Genomic DNA, 17913 nt, shown 5'->3' with positions numbered 1-17913 from the left:
AACTATGCGCCTCCCACCCACTTCACACGCCTCTTCAGGTCAAACCGCGACCACTAAACCTACAAGAGCGTCTCGGCGTCTGAAATCTCTCGGTCCCGACAATGCCTCACTCGAGAGTATTAATGAAGACTCTGAGCTCGCTCTTGCACCTTCATTGGACAACTCTTACACTCCACCCCCCTCTACTGCAGCACTCACTGACTCATGTGACATACGCCCCGAAGGCACAGTGACACCTGTTCTTCTCCAAACTGAACAGAGCTCGACCTCTTCTCCCACATTCCTACCTGCCTGTCCCTCAACCCCTAATCCTTCAGGCCAATCCTCTTATACGACTGCCGATTCGGACCCCTCCCCCTTAATGCAGTCGAGTGTGACGGTCGACACTGCATCTGCAGTGACTGACTCCTCAGTCCCATCCCCCAAAATGCAATCGAGCGTGGAAACTGCTTCTTCTGTCGAATCTGAGAAAGAAAGTGATGCGCCCTCCCCAGTCCCCTCCCCCCAAATGCAATCGAGCGTGGAAGCTGCTTCTTCTGTGGAGTCCGCGAAACAAAATGATGCGCCTTCCCCTTCTGACGACGACGGTCTCATCGTGGATGATGGGAGCGGCCACCCAAAGACCACCCAACTACTCAAGAAAAAAGCTCGACGCGCAAGAACAAACCGTAGAGTTATCATCAGCCACCCGTTCTCCCGTGCAGAAACAGTTAAGGCGCCTACGTCACAAGGTGTGTAGTGTTGTCGATGTTTCCAGCAAGACACCTGACAATGTGTCCAGCATCGAAAACACCAAACAACAAGTGAAAAATGAGCTTAAACTTCATATAAAAGTACAGATTGATAAACTAAAGGAAAGAGTGATCCAGCTTGAGACCACAGTCAACACTCTAAACAAGGTCAACAGTGACCTTAGGTCTCAAGTTGGTGACTTAAAGAAATCCTTAACCTCAAAGGCACACATTCAAGCTAGTACTCAGACTGACTCAATCCAAGCCTGCCAGCAAGAGGAGAGTAGTCCAGCCTACAATGTTACCACATCAAACCGGTTCGTCGACCTGGAGGCTGATGCGGTAAAGCAGGCGGACCGGGTCCACGTCAGTGTGAGCGGAAACAGTGCACTGCTCCTAAGAAGCCTGCTCCTGTGCACGCTACAATCAGGAAACAAACTGCCACAGTGGAATCTCTGACAGACACAGATGTCTTTGTTAGGAAACGCTACCGTTGCTGAGCTTTGGTTCAGTTTTGTGTGTTGCATGTAGTTGACTTATTTGTACGTTGTGGGAAAGTACCGATATTATATTTTGTAAACACAATATTTATGCTTGGACGAGAATGCAGGTGAACTTTCTAGTCCTGTCAAAACAAGTTGTTTACCACGCTGATTTAGTCGTGAGTTCGTGGCGTTCGTTCGGATTAAGTGCGTCGGCACTTTTGATGTACGTCATAGAGAATGTCGCTAGTTTAGTCCATGCACGGCTCGTATAATGTAGTTGTATCATGTTCGGTCTGGAATATTCTCGAGATTGAGTATTTACTATATATGCCAGCGCGATTTGTATGTAAAAAAGCTTCTATTTGAGTTCTGCTACGTTGTGCAGTTGTATGTATTGAATGCTGAATAAATCCTCGAACTCAATTTGACGAGTTGTTTTCTGCTGCTGCGAAGACGGGCGACGTAGAATAAAAGAACACAACTATACGACGTTTGAGAACTTGTGGCAATCTCAAGTGTCGTGTAACAGTCTTATTGCAAGAAGAAAGCATAGGCGCCCGTGCAGTCAACGTAGATGTCGCACTGTTCAACAGATTTGCCGTGCTGGGCGACCAATCTGAAGCAAATGCAACTGTTCCTGAAAGCTCCGCTCAGCAACAGACTGGCCCAGACACTGCTAAAGTCGAGTCTCACTCTATCAACCGAGGTTTGGGCTCGACTGTTACAAAAAGTCTATCTACTGAAAACTTAACTCCGCGACAACAGCTGGCCGAGTTCCGAGTGGCTTCTTCAACCACTCGTGTGCTGCTCGGGGACTCGGTACGTGATGAGACCAGTTAGGCCAGAACTCATGTTTCCGGAGAGAGTATCGCAAAACCTCAGTGTGTCAGAGGTCTCTGTGTTGACGATTTGACGCACTGGTTGGCCAACATCCCACAGTCCAAACAAGTTCAACGAGTAATTGTCCAACACGTGCCGACATGTAGAGGTTACATGCCGAGTCTCAGTGATTATTAAAAATAATGGTCGAAGTTGGCGGATCATGAAAAATGCGAGCTTCAGCGAGCTTTTTCATGACCGCGAACTGAGACCATTATTTTTAATAATCACTGAGACGAGGTGTGTAACCTCTTTATTCCTCCTTTCTTCAGTTATTCAAAGAAAACAGGAGTTTAAACTTTTTGTGCGTAAGTTTGATCGAATCCGAATCACTCAACCAGTCAACCTGCGCAGGCGATCGATTAATGCGCGGTTGTATAGTTCCGTGCAAATCATTCCATTCTGTTAACACTTCTTGTCAGTTTCCCTGTTTTAGACTAAAATCAAGTACACAGATATGCTGTTATTCTGCTGTGGCGGTAAAGGCAGATATTGTGTGTTCTGTTTATGTTTTAGTATAGTTTAGGATAATGTTCTTTCGTCAAATGGGACTAGCAGACGAACTTTTGCACCCGTGTTCCAACGTTAATTACTGTATGAAGTTCAGTGTTCTGGGGAAAATAGTGTATGAAACCGCTTTATGTTGTTTAAATTGATGAGATGTGTGCATTTGGTTGCGTGTGATCTGTTTATAAAATGAAATATTGTTGAAAACTGACCGTCGGATTGCAATCAGTGTTGTCGAAGAAACTGCGTTAAAAGAAGGGGAACTACTCTTGTCGGCAAGAGTATGAGTTACTTGCCTTGGGAATTTGCTTGTGATGAACGGTGTGTGCACGGCAGATCTAGATTCAGAAAACAACCTAACTCATGGATTTTATATGGAGATTCATGTGTTCAGGCCTGTAGTTGTTAATTTAAATGCGGTATGTGTGTATTGTTTGCTCCAGAGATGTATATTTCGTACGTATAGAGCGTTCGGAACTTTTCAGTCGCAAAAGTAGTACCATTGCACTATCGAGGATTCAGGCTGTTGCTGGCTCGTTATTTGTTTGGTTGCTGGGTCATTATCGAAAAATAACTAGCTCTACAAGTTTACAGAGGTAAAGAAGCAGAGGGGGGAATAAAACACAATCACAGAGGCAGCGTGGTCCCGACTTTTCACACTAATGAAGAAAGTATTCCCTGCAGCAATTATACAGGCATCTTCTATTGTTCCACCCAAGGGTGAGCACGAACTGAGGAAGACGGCCACGGCCTCAAATCACTCCCTGGAAAGGAGTTGTGTGAGAGAGAGTGAGTGGGGTTCACCGACCATACCGACACCTTCCTCACAGCCAGTGGCGCCCCCCGCAAGGCCCTCTACAGGGACGCCCTTCACCCGAGTCGGCAGGGTACCGTCCGCCTTGCCTGTAACCTGAAGTATGCTGGCCAGCCTGCGGTAACTTCAAAGCGAAGAGGGCCGTTGTTGCCGACCCCCCCTGAGCATTCCCTGCCAAGCCGTGACGAACACCGCAACCAGCAGACTCATCACGGAACAGGACAGCCGAGTCGCCAACATGACCAGGGACCGGGGCATATGTTGCGTACCAGCCCTCTGCGCCACCCCCACCCACTCCCTCACCAAGAACAGCGTAACACTCCCCCATCTTATGAGCAGCGGACCAACGACGTCTCCACACTGCACCATTCCAGCGACCCGCACTACAGCCAGTCCAAGCAGGCAGTCAGACCCTATCCTATGCCTCCCTACGTCTGGCACTACGCATCCCCCCAGTCACCCCCCGCGTGACATGCTTCCTCCACCATACCTGCTTCAGACACACGGAAACTCAGTACCACCTCACCGTGCACACGGTCCCATGCCCACACATCTTCAACATAGTTTCCCACCCCCCAACTACCAGAGCTACTATAACTCGGATAGGTGTACACTTGTGTAATTAGTCAAGTGGAGTGAATTTCATGGGTGTGACGACTATTTCTGGATTATTCTTATATGTGTGTGTGTGTGTGTGTGTGTGTGTGTGTGTGTGCGTTTGTGTGTGTGTGTGTGTGTTTGTGTGTGTGTGTGAGCGCATGTGAGTGTGAGCGTGTGTGTGTGTGTGTGTGTGTGTGTGTGTGCGGTAATAGAAAATACAGCATTATTAGCGTCATCTGCTGTGATGGTAAAACTGTGCATATTTGTGTATGATTGTGCTACTTACCCTTGTGAGTGTGTGAGCATGATTTCGTGGCCTTTATCCTCCTGATCGATCTTTCGTTTTTACTGTTCTGTGCTTCAGGCTGTCACAGCAACTCTTTGACAAAGAGACAAGAAGAAACATGTTCTTGTCTTGCTTGAGACAGAGACTCGGTGTGTGCTTGCTTCTTTACTGTGCGCCTCTAATTGGACAGGCTTCAGCGACAGCAGTGTGTTCGGACGGTCAAGCTATTTGCCCCATTCATATTATATGCTTTGAAAGCGGCTGCTGTTACTGGGCGACACATGTGTCAACATTGACTCCTATGACAAGTGCTTTGTGTTAGACTTGCTTAGAGTCTATTACATTAGTTTCGTTGTCTTAGTTTGGTTCTTTATTATCATTATAAACGGTAACATTAGGTAACATTACCGTTTTCTCTTTATTTTCCTGTTTTCTTGTGCTAATCTGCCTTTCGATTTTCTACTTGTTTATTGTTGCTTTCGTTGTTTTACTTAGTTTGTCGTCCGGAATATTTCCTTGTCTCTTTACTAGTTATTCTACGCTTGACGTTGAGTTTCTGCCTTATTTACCTATTGTACCTTATTGATAACGTCATTGTTTGACACATTGTGTTTCTAAATTATTCTTTCTTGTTTGACACATTTCTCTGTTCCTGCGAATTTGTTACAGATTGATCAAGAGATTTCAGTAAATATCTCGGACTATTTAACGTTCAAAAGCCAGAATACTGTTTATGTTCACAATGAATAGCTGTCCAAATTTATGGCCCAGAAAAGAGGGTCTTCGTGTGGGCCACCTTAACATTAACCATGCAATTAACAAAATGAATGACGTATCTAGTATGCTTTTAAATTCTGGTTCAAATTTTCACATTTTTGGATTCTCAGAGTCACGATTATCTCAGCAGATTTCGGATGCCGATGTAGCTATTCCTGGTTATAACATAGGCTACTACGCAGAGACTCACAGCAAAGTAAAGAAACTGGCTTGCTTCTGTACGTAAGTGAATCAGTTAGCTATACAAGATTAACACACCTTGAGCAGTTTGTGGAGTCGGTGTGGGTAGAAGTTAAAATGAAAGGAGCACCTCCACTCCTCATAGGTTTCTGTTATAGAAATCCTGTAGAGAGAGCAAATTGGTCGGATAATCTTACTCAGTTTTACTCGAATCAAAGGAAATAATGTTATTGGGAGACTTTAATATTGATTTGCTTAAGCAGAACAAGCTATGGCTAGATATGCTTAACCTCTATAATCTCAAACAGATAGTAAACACCCCTACAAGAGTCACAGCATTTACAAGTACTTTGATAGATCATATTTATGTCACTGATCAACGTAACATTGTTGAATGTTGTGTTCCCTCCAGTGGTTGCAGCGATCATTTCCCTGTCTGTCTGACGTGGTCGAAAAAGGGTGTAAAAATTCCAAAAGCAGGTCACAAGACAATAAAATACAGATCCTTTTCTAAATTCAACGAAGACACATTTCTTCACGACCTCTGTAACTCCTCCCTCTCTGATGTTTATAATTGTACGAATCATGATGCTGCATTAACACACTGGCTCAATGCCTTCACTGACGTATATGATAAACATGCTCCATGGAGAATTAAAAGAGTCAGACACATAGTGAAACCGAAATGGTTTGATGATGAATTACAAGATGCCATAGATAATCGCGACTTCTTAAAGTCAATCGGCAAGGAAGAGGAGTATAGAGAACAGAGAAATAAAGTAAACTCAATAAAACGATTAAAAAAGAGAAAATATTTTCAAGACCTTGCTTCTTCAAAACAAAATCCAAAGAACATTTGGAAAGCCATAAATGAACTCACAAATAAAACTTCTGCATCTAAATCAAGTTGCGTTAGAGACATAACACCTGATGATCTAAATACACATTTTTCCAAAATAGCTGAAAAAGTTATTTTAAAGGATACGACTAACCTCAATAATTTGGAAGTTTTAGAAGACTTCTGTAAGTCAAAAGAAATTTCATCTCAATTAAATATTCCTTCGCTTACAATGTCTGAAGTTTTTCAAGCACTCACACATTTAAAGCAAACAGGTACCCAGGGGATAGACGGGTTAGATGGAAGAATTCTTAAGTTATCAGCCCCAGTAATTTCCGAAACTCTCACTTACATTTATAATCTCTGTTTAGACAAACAATATTTTCCAATCGCGCTCAAACAGGCAAACATTATTCCTTTGTTTAAATCTGGGGAGAAGAAAGACCCCTCAAACTATAGACCGATTTCTATATTGTCTGTATTATCAAAGCCACTTGAAAAACATATAAACAAACACCTATTAGCGCACTTTGATCACAATCAATTATTTCACCCGAACCAGTCTGGCTTTAGGGCAAATCACTCGTGTCACACTGCCTTAATCTCTCTTGTTGATCATTGGTTGGACAAGATAAACGATAATGAATTTTGTGGTGTTGTATTTGTAGACTTTGCTAAAGCTTTTGATGTAACTGATCACAAGTTGTTACTCAGAAAACTCAACTTATATGGCCTCGGGACTGACTCAGTTAACCTCATTTGTTCTTTTCTCAGCAACAGGCAACAAAGTGTGCATGCGAACGCCTCGGCATCAAGTATGCAGGCTGTACGGCATGGGGTACCACAAGGGTCAGTCTTAGGCCCTCTACTTTTCTCCATATACATAAATGACCTGCCCCTTCATATTAAAAACTTGTGTGAACTTTTTGCAGATGACACTACCATACACTCCAGTGACACCAATTTAAATCGTTTATCTGAATCACTGCAAGAAAGTTTAAACCAGCTGATTGCATGGACTGAGCTAAATCATATGTCCCTGAACCCCCAAAAAACTAAATGCATGATAATAACAACTAGACAAAAACGACAGAACATAATCTTCACGTTTCCCGATTGAATTGTCAATGATGAAATTGTTTCAACAGTCAAACATCATAAAGTGTTGGGAGTGATCATCGATAACAACCTGTCATGGTCACACCACATCGAACAACTTTCTAAAGTCATGTCCAAGAAAGTATATCTCTTATCTAGAATCAAGCACTTCCTGAATTTGGAAGCCAGGAAGTTATTCTTTAATGCCCATATTCAATCTGTTATTGATTACGCATCAACCTTATGGGATTCGGCAAGTGATAATTCACTAAAACCTATAATTAGATTACACAAACGAGCGTTGAAAGTAGTCTTATTAAAGAAAACAACCCTGAATGAATTAGACTACATAAACGTAGGCATTCTCCCTCTGAAGGAAAGACTTGGCTATAATAAATGTACCCTTATGAGCAAAATTATCACTGGATGTGTACCTGCAACTTTACCTACAAAATTTACCATGAGGAATTCACGTCAATTTATGAGATTAAACACTCCTGTTCGTCGGATTGACCTGTTTAAGTCCAGTTTAGTGTATTCAGGTAGCAGTCTCTGGAACTCTCTTCCAACATTCCTGAGGCAAACTACCAGCACTGATAGTTTTAAAAGCAGATATTTGTCTTATGTAATGAAGTCAAAGTAAAGGATATTTGTCTTAAATGGTATTCAATTTTTGTATTAAACATGCCCCTCTCCTCTTTATTGGTATAATGTACACAAACCCTTTTCGAATGAAGGGACTAACAAACCAACCACTACATGTATTTAGATGTGTGATGATCTTAGCAATGTCTTGCTTTGATTGATTTTCTTTAAAATGTAATGTATGGATTAGAGCATGATGTTGAGAAAGTGCAAGCTGCACTATACTACTTAATTCACATCAATCAACTCGCAATTTACCTCAATGCAATGCATTTTGTGTACATATGTATAATGTGTTTTCACTTTAGTTATCTGTTAAAATGTAGAATTTTAGTTTTCTATTTTCTATTTTTTATCTTATATTTTTATTTCATTTTTGTAGTTAGTCCCTCTTTAGGGCGAGGGCTGGATGTAAAAAAGCAGACCACTGCTTAATCTACTACCCTCGTTAAATAAAGAATTGTCATTGTCTGTGTGTGTATCTGTCTCTCTCTTTCTCTCTCTTTGTCTCTCGCGCTCTCTCTCTCGAGTCATTTTCTCTCACCCGGTGTTCATTTATCTGTTTCTCCGTCCCGAGTCACTCTCTGTCTGTCTGTCTGTCTGTCTGTCTGTCTGTCTGTCTCTCTCTCTCTCTTTCTTGGTCTCTCTCTCTCTTTCTTGGTCTCTCTCTCTCTTTCTCTCTCTTTCTCTCTCTCTCTCTCTGTGTTTGTGTGTCTTTGTGTCTCCCTCTGAGTCTCTCCGCCTCTGTCTCTCTCTGTCTGTCTCTGTCTCTCTCTGTCTCTCTCTGTCTCTCTATCTCTCTCTGTCTCTCTCTGTCTCTCTCTGTCTCTCTATCTCTCTCTCATTCGACTTCTGGCACACAGGTCTAAGCAGAGGTGTCAGTCTTGTGTTAACTTGAGTGCACGTGTACCCAGCAGGAGGGGGGTGATTCGGGTCAGAAGTGGGGTAAGCACTTTGATCTTCAGTCTTTGGGTTCTTGCTTACAGTGGAGAAGATGCCAACATGAAATTGCACAATGCTCTATTATTTATTGTCCTTGTCTATCGGACACGAAGAAGGGAAACTACAATCGCCCCAAGCCATAATTATATACTCTTTGTTTCCTGAGCCTGGACCATTGAGACGGTTACCTCATAGATCTGTCGGTCTCAAAAGTTATACCCCCCATTCCACACAACCGTTCTAGGTCCAATTCCCGTACCAACCAAGGACAGCTGCCACAGCAATGGAACGCTGCGCAAACGGCTGTTGTTGGTATCTTTCAACAGCGTCTGACCATAGTGGCAGCCGTCCTTCGGTAAGGGAACGGGACCTAGAACGGATGTGTGGAATGCGGGTATGACAACTCAGTGTTTGAGAGCGCTACCGTTGCGTTACTGTTGTTTTAAGTTCCTTTAACGATCCAAGCGTTCCGTTACTGATGGGTTGAGGTTCCATTACCGTTCATTCTGATCGGGAGGGGAACGGCTAAATATGTGAACATGCAGCCCAAACTCAACCGTCCCTACTGACCCTACCGTTCAAAGCAGTTCCGTTAACGATCATTTACGTTCCGATGCGGTTCTCTCCCGATCCCTCCCGTGCCCGCACCGTTCCTTGGTCGGAAATGGAACGGGACCTAGAACGGTTGTGTGGAATGGGGGTATAAAACTCGACCACTTGGCTTAATATGGTGGAGACAGCTGGAAGATCTCTGGATATAATTGAAGAGGAGTAATCTTCTCAAGTTAGAAAATGTGTACTCTGCCTTGCAGATTAGAAGTTTGTGCTGTCGGGGCTGGGTAAAGGGAGTGGAGGGGAAGGGGGAGGGGGGGGGGGTAAGAGAGGGGTAAGCGAGACGAAAGAGAAAACTGGACAGGGAAAAGTCACTGCCTGAAGCATTCAATAAAGCCACACAAAAAAGAAATTACGACATGCAGGTTTTCAATTCATATTTTTGCAAAGTATCTGCACAAGCTTGTGTGCCTCTGTGAGCGTGTTCGTGACTGCTTTCATGGGGTGCCTGTATCCTCAGGAATTTGAGGATTTCTTTTATCTCTCTTTTTCTGACACCCTTGATTTAACGTCATTTTAAACAGGACAGGGTTTTTTCCTTTCAGTTATACGTTGTAGTAGTTTGACCTTATTATTTTAGGACAAGTAGAGCTCGTTCACCAGTAGCTAAGACTCACTCAGTCCGTCAGTGTGTCTGAGTGTGTGTGATGGGGGGGGGGGGGGGGGGCCTCTCCCGTGACCGGCCACCTGCAATGTACGGACAGGTTTGCACTGGCCCAATGGTGTCCGTTCATGAGAGGGACTGCTGTAGCGGTAAAACTAGTGTGATTTCTTTCTTTCTTTATTTGGTGTTTAACGTCGTTTTCAACCATTCAAGGTTATATCGCGACGGAAAACTAGTGTGATACATAAATAATCAATGTATGCACTTGACTATATTCACAATAGGGACCTATCACTCTTCTTTGCATGTTTTTATGCCTACGATTTTTCAAATACTCTGCATCACATGTAACCCAAATACAACATGTGCCCGTACAATACCGCTTCTTTTATGAAAACATTGCTTCGGCCATGTTGATTTTAATCAATCAATTTTCGTGTGTTATAGTGTACCCTATTAGACTGATAAGCCCCCCCCACCCCCTTGACGCACCACAGAGTTATATCCATCTCTGCCCCCATGGTTGACCTCATAAGCCTATTTTGCAAACGGACACACAATCATGATGTCATCAAATAGCCCTTAACAGAACAAAAACACCTCAAGCAAACGCCCTGAGAAGTCACAAAAATCCGTTCGGTAGTTTTTGAGAATATTTATTCACCGACAGACATAGACAGACAAACCTTGGGAGACAAACCTTCCTCTTCATCTTCTGTAAAAAGTCGGTACATGGCTGACTCTATAAACTTAGAGCAATGACACAAATAAACAAGCAAACACACGCACTTGTAATGACATTTTAATGTCAAAAAAATGTTGTTTGTTGCAGGTTGTTCCAATGGATATTATGGTGACAAGTGTGCGCGTCAATGCACGGACATAAACCCTGGCTGTGCAACATGCGATCAGGATGGACTGTCGTGTCCAGCGTGCAAGCCAGGATACACAGGGTCACTGTGTTCAGGTAACTTAGTTAACCTCTCCAACCCAGATGACGGTGCATAAATTATATAGCCACGATCTCGCACACAAGCCGATATGCACTCAAATAAGATGTACACCAGCAGGAACACAGACCCCTAGACAAATAGAGATACCTGTCCTCCTCTCTCTCTCTCTCTCTCTCTCTCTCTCTCTCTCTCTCTCTCTCTCTCTCTCTCTCTCTCTCTCTCTCTCTCTCTCTCTCTCTCTCTCTCTCTCTCTTTCTCTCTCTCTCCCTCTCTCTCTCTCTCTCTCTCTCTCTCTCTCTTTCTCTCTCTCTCTCTCTCTCTCTCTCGTTCTCTCTCTGGTTCTCTCTCTGGTTCTCTCTCTCTCACTCTCTTTATCTCTCTATCTTTATCTCTCTTTCTCTCACTCTTTCTCTCTCTCTTTCTCTCTCTCTCACTTTCTCTCATTCTCTCTCTCTCGTTCTCTCTCTGGTTCTCTCTCTGGTTCTCTCTCTCTCTCTAACTCTCTTTATCTCTCTCTCTTTATCTCTCTTTCTCTCTCTCTCTCTTTCTCTCTCTCTCACTCTCTCTCTCTCTCTCTCTCTCTCTCTCTCGTTCTCTCTCTGGTTCTCTCTCTGGTTCTCTCTCTCTCTCACTCTCTTTATCTCTCTCTCTTTATCTCTCTCTCTCTCTCTCTCTCTCTCTCTCTCTCTCTCTCTCTCTCTCTCTCTCTCTCTCTTTCTCTCATAGCTAACCGAGTGTCCACCCGACGGAAAAATCAAATGAAAAAAAAAGAAAAAATAAAGACTGTCATTCCTCGTTGTCCTCGTGCATATCAAACCGTGTGTGTGACTGACCTAAATAACTCACTGAAGCAAACCAACACTGACAGACCCTTCGAAGTTGCAATACAGCTTGGAACAAGCAAAGGCACAGGACACCGGTTTGAAGAAATACACATCTCCAGTGTCGTAATACCACCCATATTCAATAAACGGCAATGTAAAAACAACCAAACATGTTTTTGCTTTGTTAACGTTATCTTGCTGCCCAAAATACTCTAGAACATTTTTCTTTTTCGAATGGTCAATACTTTTCCTTTCCTTTTACCGACTTTTTTTTTATCGATAGCCTTTGCCCTTGCTCTTGTAAATAAAAGGGATATGCAAAAAACACTGCTATAATTGAATTGACACAATCGTTTCAAATTAAGTAGAGCTATGTCTGGAAAGGATTGCAGGTTTCTCTGTGATGAATCAATATAAATCTATAAGCTATGAAAATGAGGAGATTGAAACTTGACATTTGAATACATAAAAGGAGCTGTTGTAGATTTTACGAATAGATCAATATTTAGTTGTTGAGCACCTTTACCTTTGTCACAGGTTGTGTTGATGGTCGTCATGGTGACAGGTGTGACAAACAGTGCACTCCAAGCGGTTGTCTGCGGTGTGGACAAAACACTGGGCGGTGTGAAGCTTGCAAAGCTAACCTCAACCTTGACCCTCCGTCTTGTACAGGTACAGTCACACATGTCTATATGGTAACCTCAATAAAGTGGTCGTTATTGAACAGTGGTCGCCATGGATGGGGGAATTAAATGAAAAATGCCTTGTCTGTGTGTGTATGTATGTTTGTATGTGTGTGTGTGTGTGTGTGTGTGTGTGTGTGTGTATGTCTGAGTGTGTGTATGAGTGTGTGTGTGTGTGCGTGTGTGTGTGCGTGCGTGCGTGCGTGTGTGTGTGTGTGGGTGTACACTATTGGGTATGTGTGTGTGTGTGTGTGTGTGTGTGTGTGTGTGTGTGTGTGTGTGTGTGTGTGTGTGTGTGTGTGTTTATGCGTGTGTATTTGTTACGTGTATGTATGTGCGTGTGAGTGTGTGGGTGTCTGTCTGCGTACTGTTTTTTATTAGGGGTGTTATGCGACGTTTTAAACATATATGCTACCATGAAAGTGCAGTAGTAATCCCTAAAACCATGTCACTCGGTGGGTTTTTTTTCTATAACTCTTCCTGACTGTGTCCACACTGACAGATTGTGCCGATGGCTACTACAAGGACAACACCAACACGTGCACAAGGTGCAGCCAGTACTGCATAGGCAACTGTGATAAGGTCTCTGGTGCCTGCACCAACGGTAAGTTTATGTAACTTACTATCCTACTCTAGATACGGTAGTTACCAATAAGATGTTTAGATACGTTCGTATTCTTGATACTGACTTTGTCATCAGCCTTATCTGACCCCCCCCCCCCCCCAGCCCTCCCCCATCCCCACCCCTTGCTCTTTTAAATAAAATGGATGCGCAACGCTGCTATACTTTACCTGACACAAATGTGTCAGATTGAGTAGAGCTATGTCTGCAAATGAATAGAGGTTAAGCTGTGATGAATCCGTGTGTTTGTAGAATATGAACATGAGAAGATTCATACATGACATTCAAATGTAAAATGAGTAGTTGTAGAAGAGACGAAGAGTCCGGCATTTACTTGTCGCACCTTTACCTTTGTCACAGGTTGTGTTGATGGTCGTCATGGTGACAGGTGTGACAAACAGTGCACTCCAAGCGGTTGTCTGCGGTGTGGACAATACACTGGGCGGTGTGAAGCTTGCAAAGCTAACCTCAACCTTGACCCTCCGTCTTGTACAGGTAGAATCAAAAACAGTGGTGCCTTGTCTGAGATACGTGTGAGTGTTCGTCGTGTGGTGTGTGTGAGTGTGTGTGTGTGTGTGTGTGTGTGTGTGTGTGTGTGTGTGTGTGTGTTCGTGTGTGTGCGTGCGTATTTACATGTGTATGTGTGTGCGTGCGTATCAGCATGTGTATGTATGTGCGTTTGTGTGTGTGTGTGTGTGTGTATGTGTGTGTGTGTGTGTGTGTGTGTGTGTGTCTGTCTGTCTGTCTGTCTGCGTACCGTTTTAATGTGATGTTATGCGATCTGGATTTATACATATGCTTTCATGAAAATGTAGTAGTATTCCTTAAAAACCATGTCACTCGGTGTTATTTTATGTAACTCTTCCTGACTGTGTCCACACTGACAGATTGTGCCGATGGCTACTACAAGGACAACACCAACACGTGCACAAGGTGCAGCCAGTACTGCATAGGCAACTGTGATAAGGTCTCTGGTGCCTGCACCAACGGTAAGTTTATGTAACTTACTATCCTACTCTAGATACGGTAGTTACCAATACGATGTTTAGATACGTTCGTATTCTTGATACTGACTTTGTCATCAGCCTTATCTGACCCCCCCCCCCCCCAGCCCTCCCCCATCCCCACCCCTTGCTCTTTTAAATAAAATGGATGCGCAACGCTGCTATACTTCACCTGACACACATGTGTCAGATTGAGTAGAGCTATGTCTGCAAATGAATAGAGGTTAAGCTGTGATGAATCCGTGTGTTTGTAGAATATGAACATGAGAAGATTCATACATGACATTCAAATGTAAAATGAGTAGTTGTAGAAGAGACGAAGAGTCCGGCATTTACTTGTCGCACCTTTACCTTTGTCACAGGTTGTGTTGATGGTCGTCATGGTGACAGGTGTGACAAACAGTGCACTCCAAGCGGTTGTCTGCGGTGTGAACAAAACACTGGGCAGTGTGAAACTTGCAAAGCTAACCTCAACCTTGTCCCGCCATCTTGTACAGGTACAGTTGAACATGTCTATAACGGCCACCCCAGAGACTGATCAAAGTGGTCGTTATAAACAAGTGGTTACTATGGAAAGGTGGATTATTTAGAAGAAAACCGCACCTTAGATCCGTGGGAGTGGTCGTTTTGGGCAGGTGGCCACTTTTGAAAGATGGTCACAATGGCAGGTGTGATTGTATTTTCCTTTCACGCTATCTGTTTTTGTTGTGCTGGCCATACAAAGAAGACCGAAAGAATGTGTCTGGCGTTGGGATTCCACGAAACGCCTACAATAATAATTGTATAGCCATCGGAAAACTGCAGTCCTTTTAGCAGAGCTGTTAAACTCGTTATCACGTAGGGGGAACGTTAATGCCTTAATCTGCCGAAAAGACACTGCATGAATCTTAGGGACACTTCTGTTGATGCAATTTATAGATAAAATGCATATGCACATGATTTTGGACACAGCGTACGATTTATTACCTTATGTACATCGATTGCGCATTGGATTTTCTTTCTTTGTTACAAGAACAGTCGGAGTCCGACAAAAACTCATATGTAGGTGGCTGGCCGAGACTATGAAAAGAGTGCATGTCTGCGGGCGTTCAATGGTAAACAAATAAAGTGAAGTTCGAACTAAAATTGATTGATGCATAATTGTCATTTGTATTGTAGACCAAAATATGACATGTTAAACAGATCTCGACAGTCATTGTTCACCTCTAAAGCTAACGCGGTTTTGAAGCAAAACTGACTGTCTGGATCTGTATAAAATGCCACGCTTTGGTCAAATATACACAATACAGTATATTATATTGTTTTCCACAGAGTGCCAGGCTAGCTCGTACAGGCGGTTTTCAAATGACCTAGGCTGCACGCGCTGCACGTGGACTTGCTACAACAACACGTCGTGTGACAAGAGGACAGGTCACTGCAGCAGGTGCCCACCGGGTTACACAGGCAAAACGTGTCAAACGCGTAAGTATGTTAGGCCAAACAAAAATAAATCTGTTTACGGTAACATAGGCTAAAAAAATAGGGTCGGTAGGTCGGGATATATATACTTTTTTTTTTTTAAACCTATTTTCAAGTTATTTTGCCATAAAACAAAGACTTGTTTTGTTTTTGGTTTTTTTTCTTCCCCAAATGCCAAAAACAAGTCTAGGGTCGCGCGAAAAAATAGGGTCGGTCGGGATACCGTAAACAGACTATTTATTTTTGGGGGGCCTTAGTCTATATTCCGCATTATTTACCTGGAAAACCCTGGTGTATGGTAAGTGGAATGGAATTGTGCATGAACGCTTGTCGCCATACGGCGTCTTGCAATTTGTCAAAAAAGGATTGCTTTGTATAACGGTAATGTTGTATTTTTGTGTGGATGTTTTTGTTTTTCAGTGTTGTATTTTTACATTTAGTCAAGTTTTAACTAAATGATTTAACATAGAGCTAGAGGGGGAATCGAGATGAGGGTCGTGGTGTAGGTGTGTTTGTGTATGTGTGTGTTTGTGTGTGTGTGTGTGTGTGTGTGTGTGTGTGTGTGTGTGTGTCTGTGTGTGTGTGTCTGTGTGTGTGTGTTTGTGTGTGTAGAGCGATTCAGAGTAAACTACTTGACCGATCTTTATGAAATTTTACATGAGAGTTCCTGGGCATGACATCCCCAGACGTTTTTTTTCAAATTTTGGATACATTTCTTTGATGACGTCATATCCGGCTTTGTGTACAAGTTGAGGCGGCACTGTCACACTCTCATTTTTCAATAAAATTGATTGAAATTTTGGCCAAGCAATCTTCGACAAAGTCCGAACTTTGGTATTGCATTGCAGCTTAGAGGCTTAAAAATTAATTGATGATTTTGGTCATTAAAAATCTGAAAATTGTAATTAAATTTATTTTTTTATAAAACAAATTACGTTCATCTCATTCTTCATCATTTTCTGATTCTAAAAACATATAAATATATTATATTCGGATTAAAAACAAGCTTTGAAAATAAAAAAAATAAAAATTATGATTAAAATTAAATTTCCGAAATCGATTTAAAAACAATTTCATCTTATTCCTTGTCGGTTCTTGATTCAAATAAACATATAGATATGATATGTTTGGATTAACAACACGCTCAGAAAGGTAAAACGAAGAGAGGTACAGAAAAGCGTGCTATGCAGCACAGCGCAACCACTACCGCGCTAAACAGGCTCGTCAATTTCACTGCCTTTTGCACGGTCATTGCGAAAAAATGCAGTGCGTTCAGTTTCATTCTGTGAGTTCCACAGCTTGATCAAATGTAGTAATTTTTCCTTACGCGACTTGTTTAATTTTGTTTTTATTCATTTTCTCTGGGTCTTTTAATCGTTAAACATGAACGGCAAGTACACATAAAGCATAACACATAATATGGAGGGTTAGTTCATTCCGAAGTCAAACACATCACTCACTTAATCATGTCAGAGTCATGGCTCTGTGGCAAGTACGTGGCGACTCCTTCGAGCGCAAACTCAGGGAGTCCCACATCATATCATCCCTCGGCACTACCTGCCCCGATGGAATTAAATTGTTGAGGTGTTCAAGAAAGTTGAGGGTATGTGTTGTGTCTTTGACATACGTTGGCAGTGACTGTACAATGGGTTGAAGGAGGAAGTCCAAGTATTCCGAAATGAACTCTGTTGGACAGCTGCAGGCAGAAACGATGGGCCTGCCTGGGGTGTTGGGTTTGTGTATTTTCGGGAGGAGGTAGAAAGTGGGCTGTTTAGCGTCAGTTTGGCAGTGGCGGGAAGATTGTTGTGTTTGATCTGTTCTTTAATTGTATCTGCGATCTGTTTTTGGTCGAGGGGGAGGGAGGCCTAAGGGGGTGGTTTGTATGACGCTGCGTCATTGAGTTGGCGATGGGCTTCGCGAAGGTACAGTTCTCGGTCCCAGACGACCACAGCACCGCCCTTGTCAGCAGGTTTGATGACGATGTCCTGGCGCGATTTCCCATCATATCATCCCTCGGCACTACCTACCCCGATGGAATTAACATCCGCCGTTAATTCATTCATCTAAAACTTCCCCCCGCTGTTCCACCTTGTGTGTATATATGTGTGTGTGTGTGTGTGTGTGTGTGTGTGTGTGTGTGTGTGTGTGTGGGTGCGTGTGTGTGTGTGTGTGTGTGTGTGTGTGTGTGTGTGTGTGCGCACGGATACGTGAGTTTCCTCTGTCGTTCCCATTCATCCCCCCCACACACACACACACATGTTGTTTGGTCTACAGACCTCAAAACTGCCGCTTTTCAACTCTAACTTTTTCTTGCCTGTGTTATTGTTGGCTTCCCCTCGAGTAGCTTCCCTTGCTTCTCTGTCTTTGTCAT

General features: G+C 43.0%; 1 protein-coding gene across 1 annotated transcript in view; it reads left to right on the top strand.

Annotated features, from left to right (window-relative positions):
• The window catches only part of LOC138965698 (uncharacterized), a 268534-nt gene that overhangs the window by 228931 nt on the left and 21690 nt on the right, over positions 1-17913 (top strand). Inside the window, exons 8-13 of the mRNA XM_070337874.1 lie at positions 12313-12447; positions 12961-13062; positions 13441-13575; positions 13968-14069; positions 14447-14581; positions 15396-15545. Of these exons, the coding sequence (XP_070193975.1) occupies positions 12313-12447; positions 12961-13062; positions 13441-13575; positions 13968-14069; positions 14447-14581; positions 15396-15545 (759 nt within the window). The remainder of the gene's footprint in view (positions 1-12312; positions 12448-12960; positions 13063-13440; positions 13576-13967; positions 14070-14446; positions 14582-15395; positions 15546-17913) is intronic.

This window comes from Littorina saxatilis, linkage group LG4 (genome assembly GCF_037325665.1).
Source record: "Littorina saxatilis isolate snail1 linkage group LG4, US_GU_Lsax_2.0, whole genome shotgun sequence".
In the NCBI taxonomy this organism is placed as follows: domain Eukaryota; kingdom Metazoa; phylum Mollusca; class Gastropoda; order Littorinimorpha; family Littorinidae; genus Littorina; species Littorina saxatilis.
Note: the sequence above shows the minus strand (reverse complement) of the source record. Positions and strands in the feature narration are given on the sequence as shown.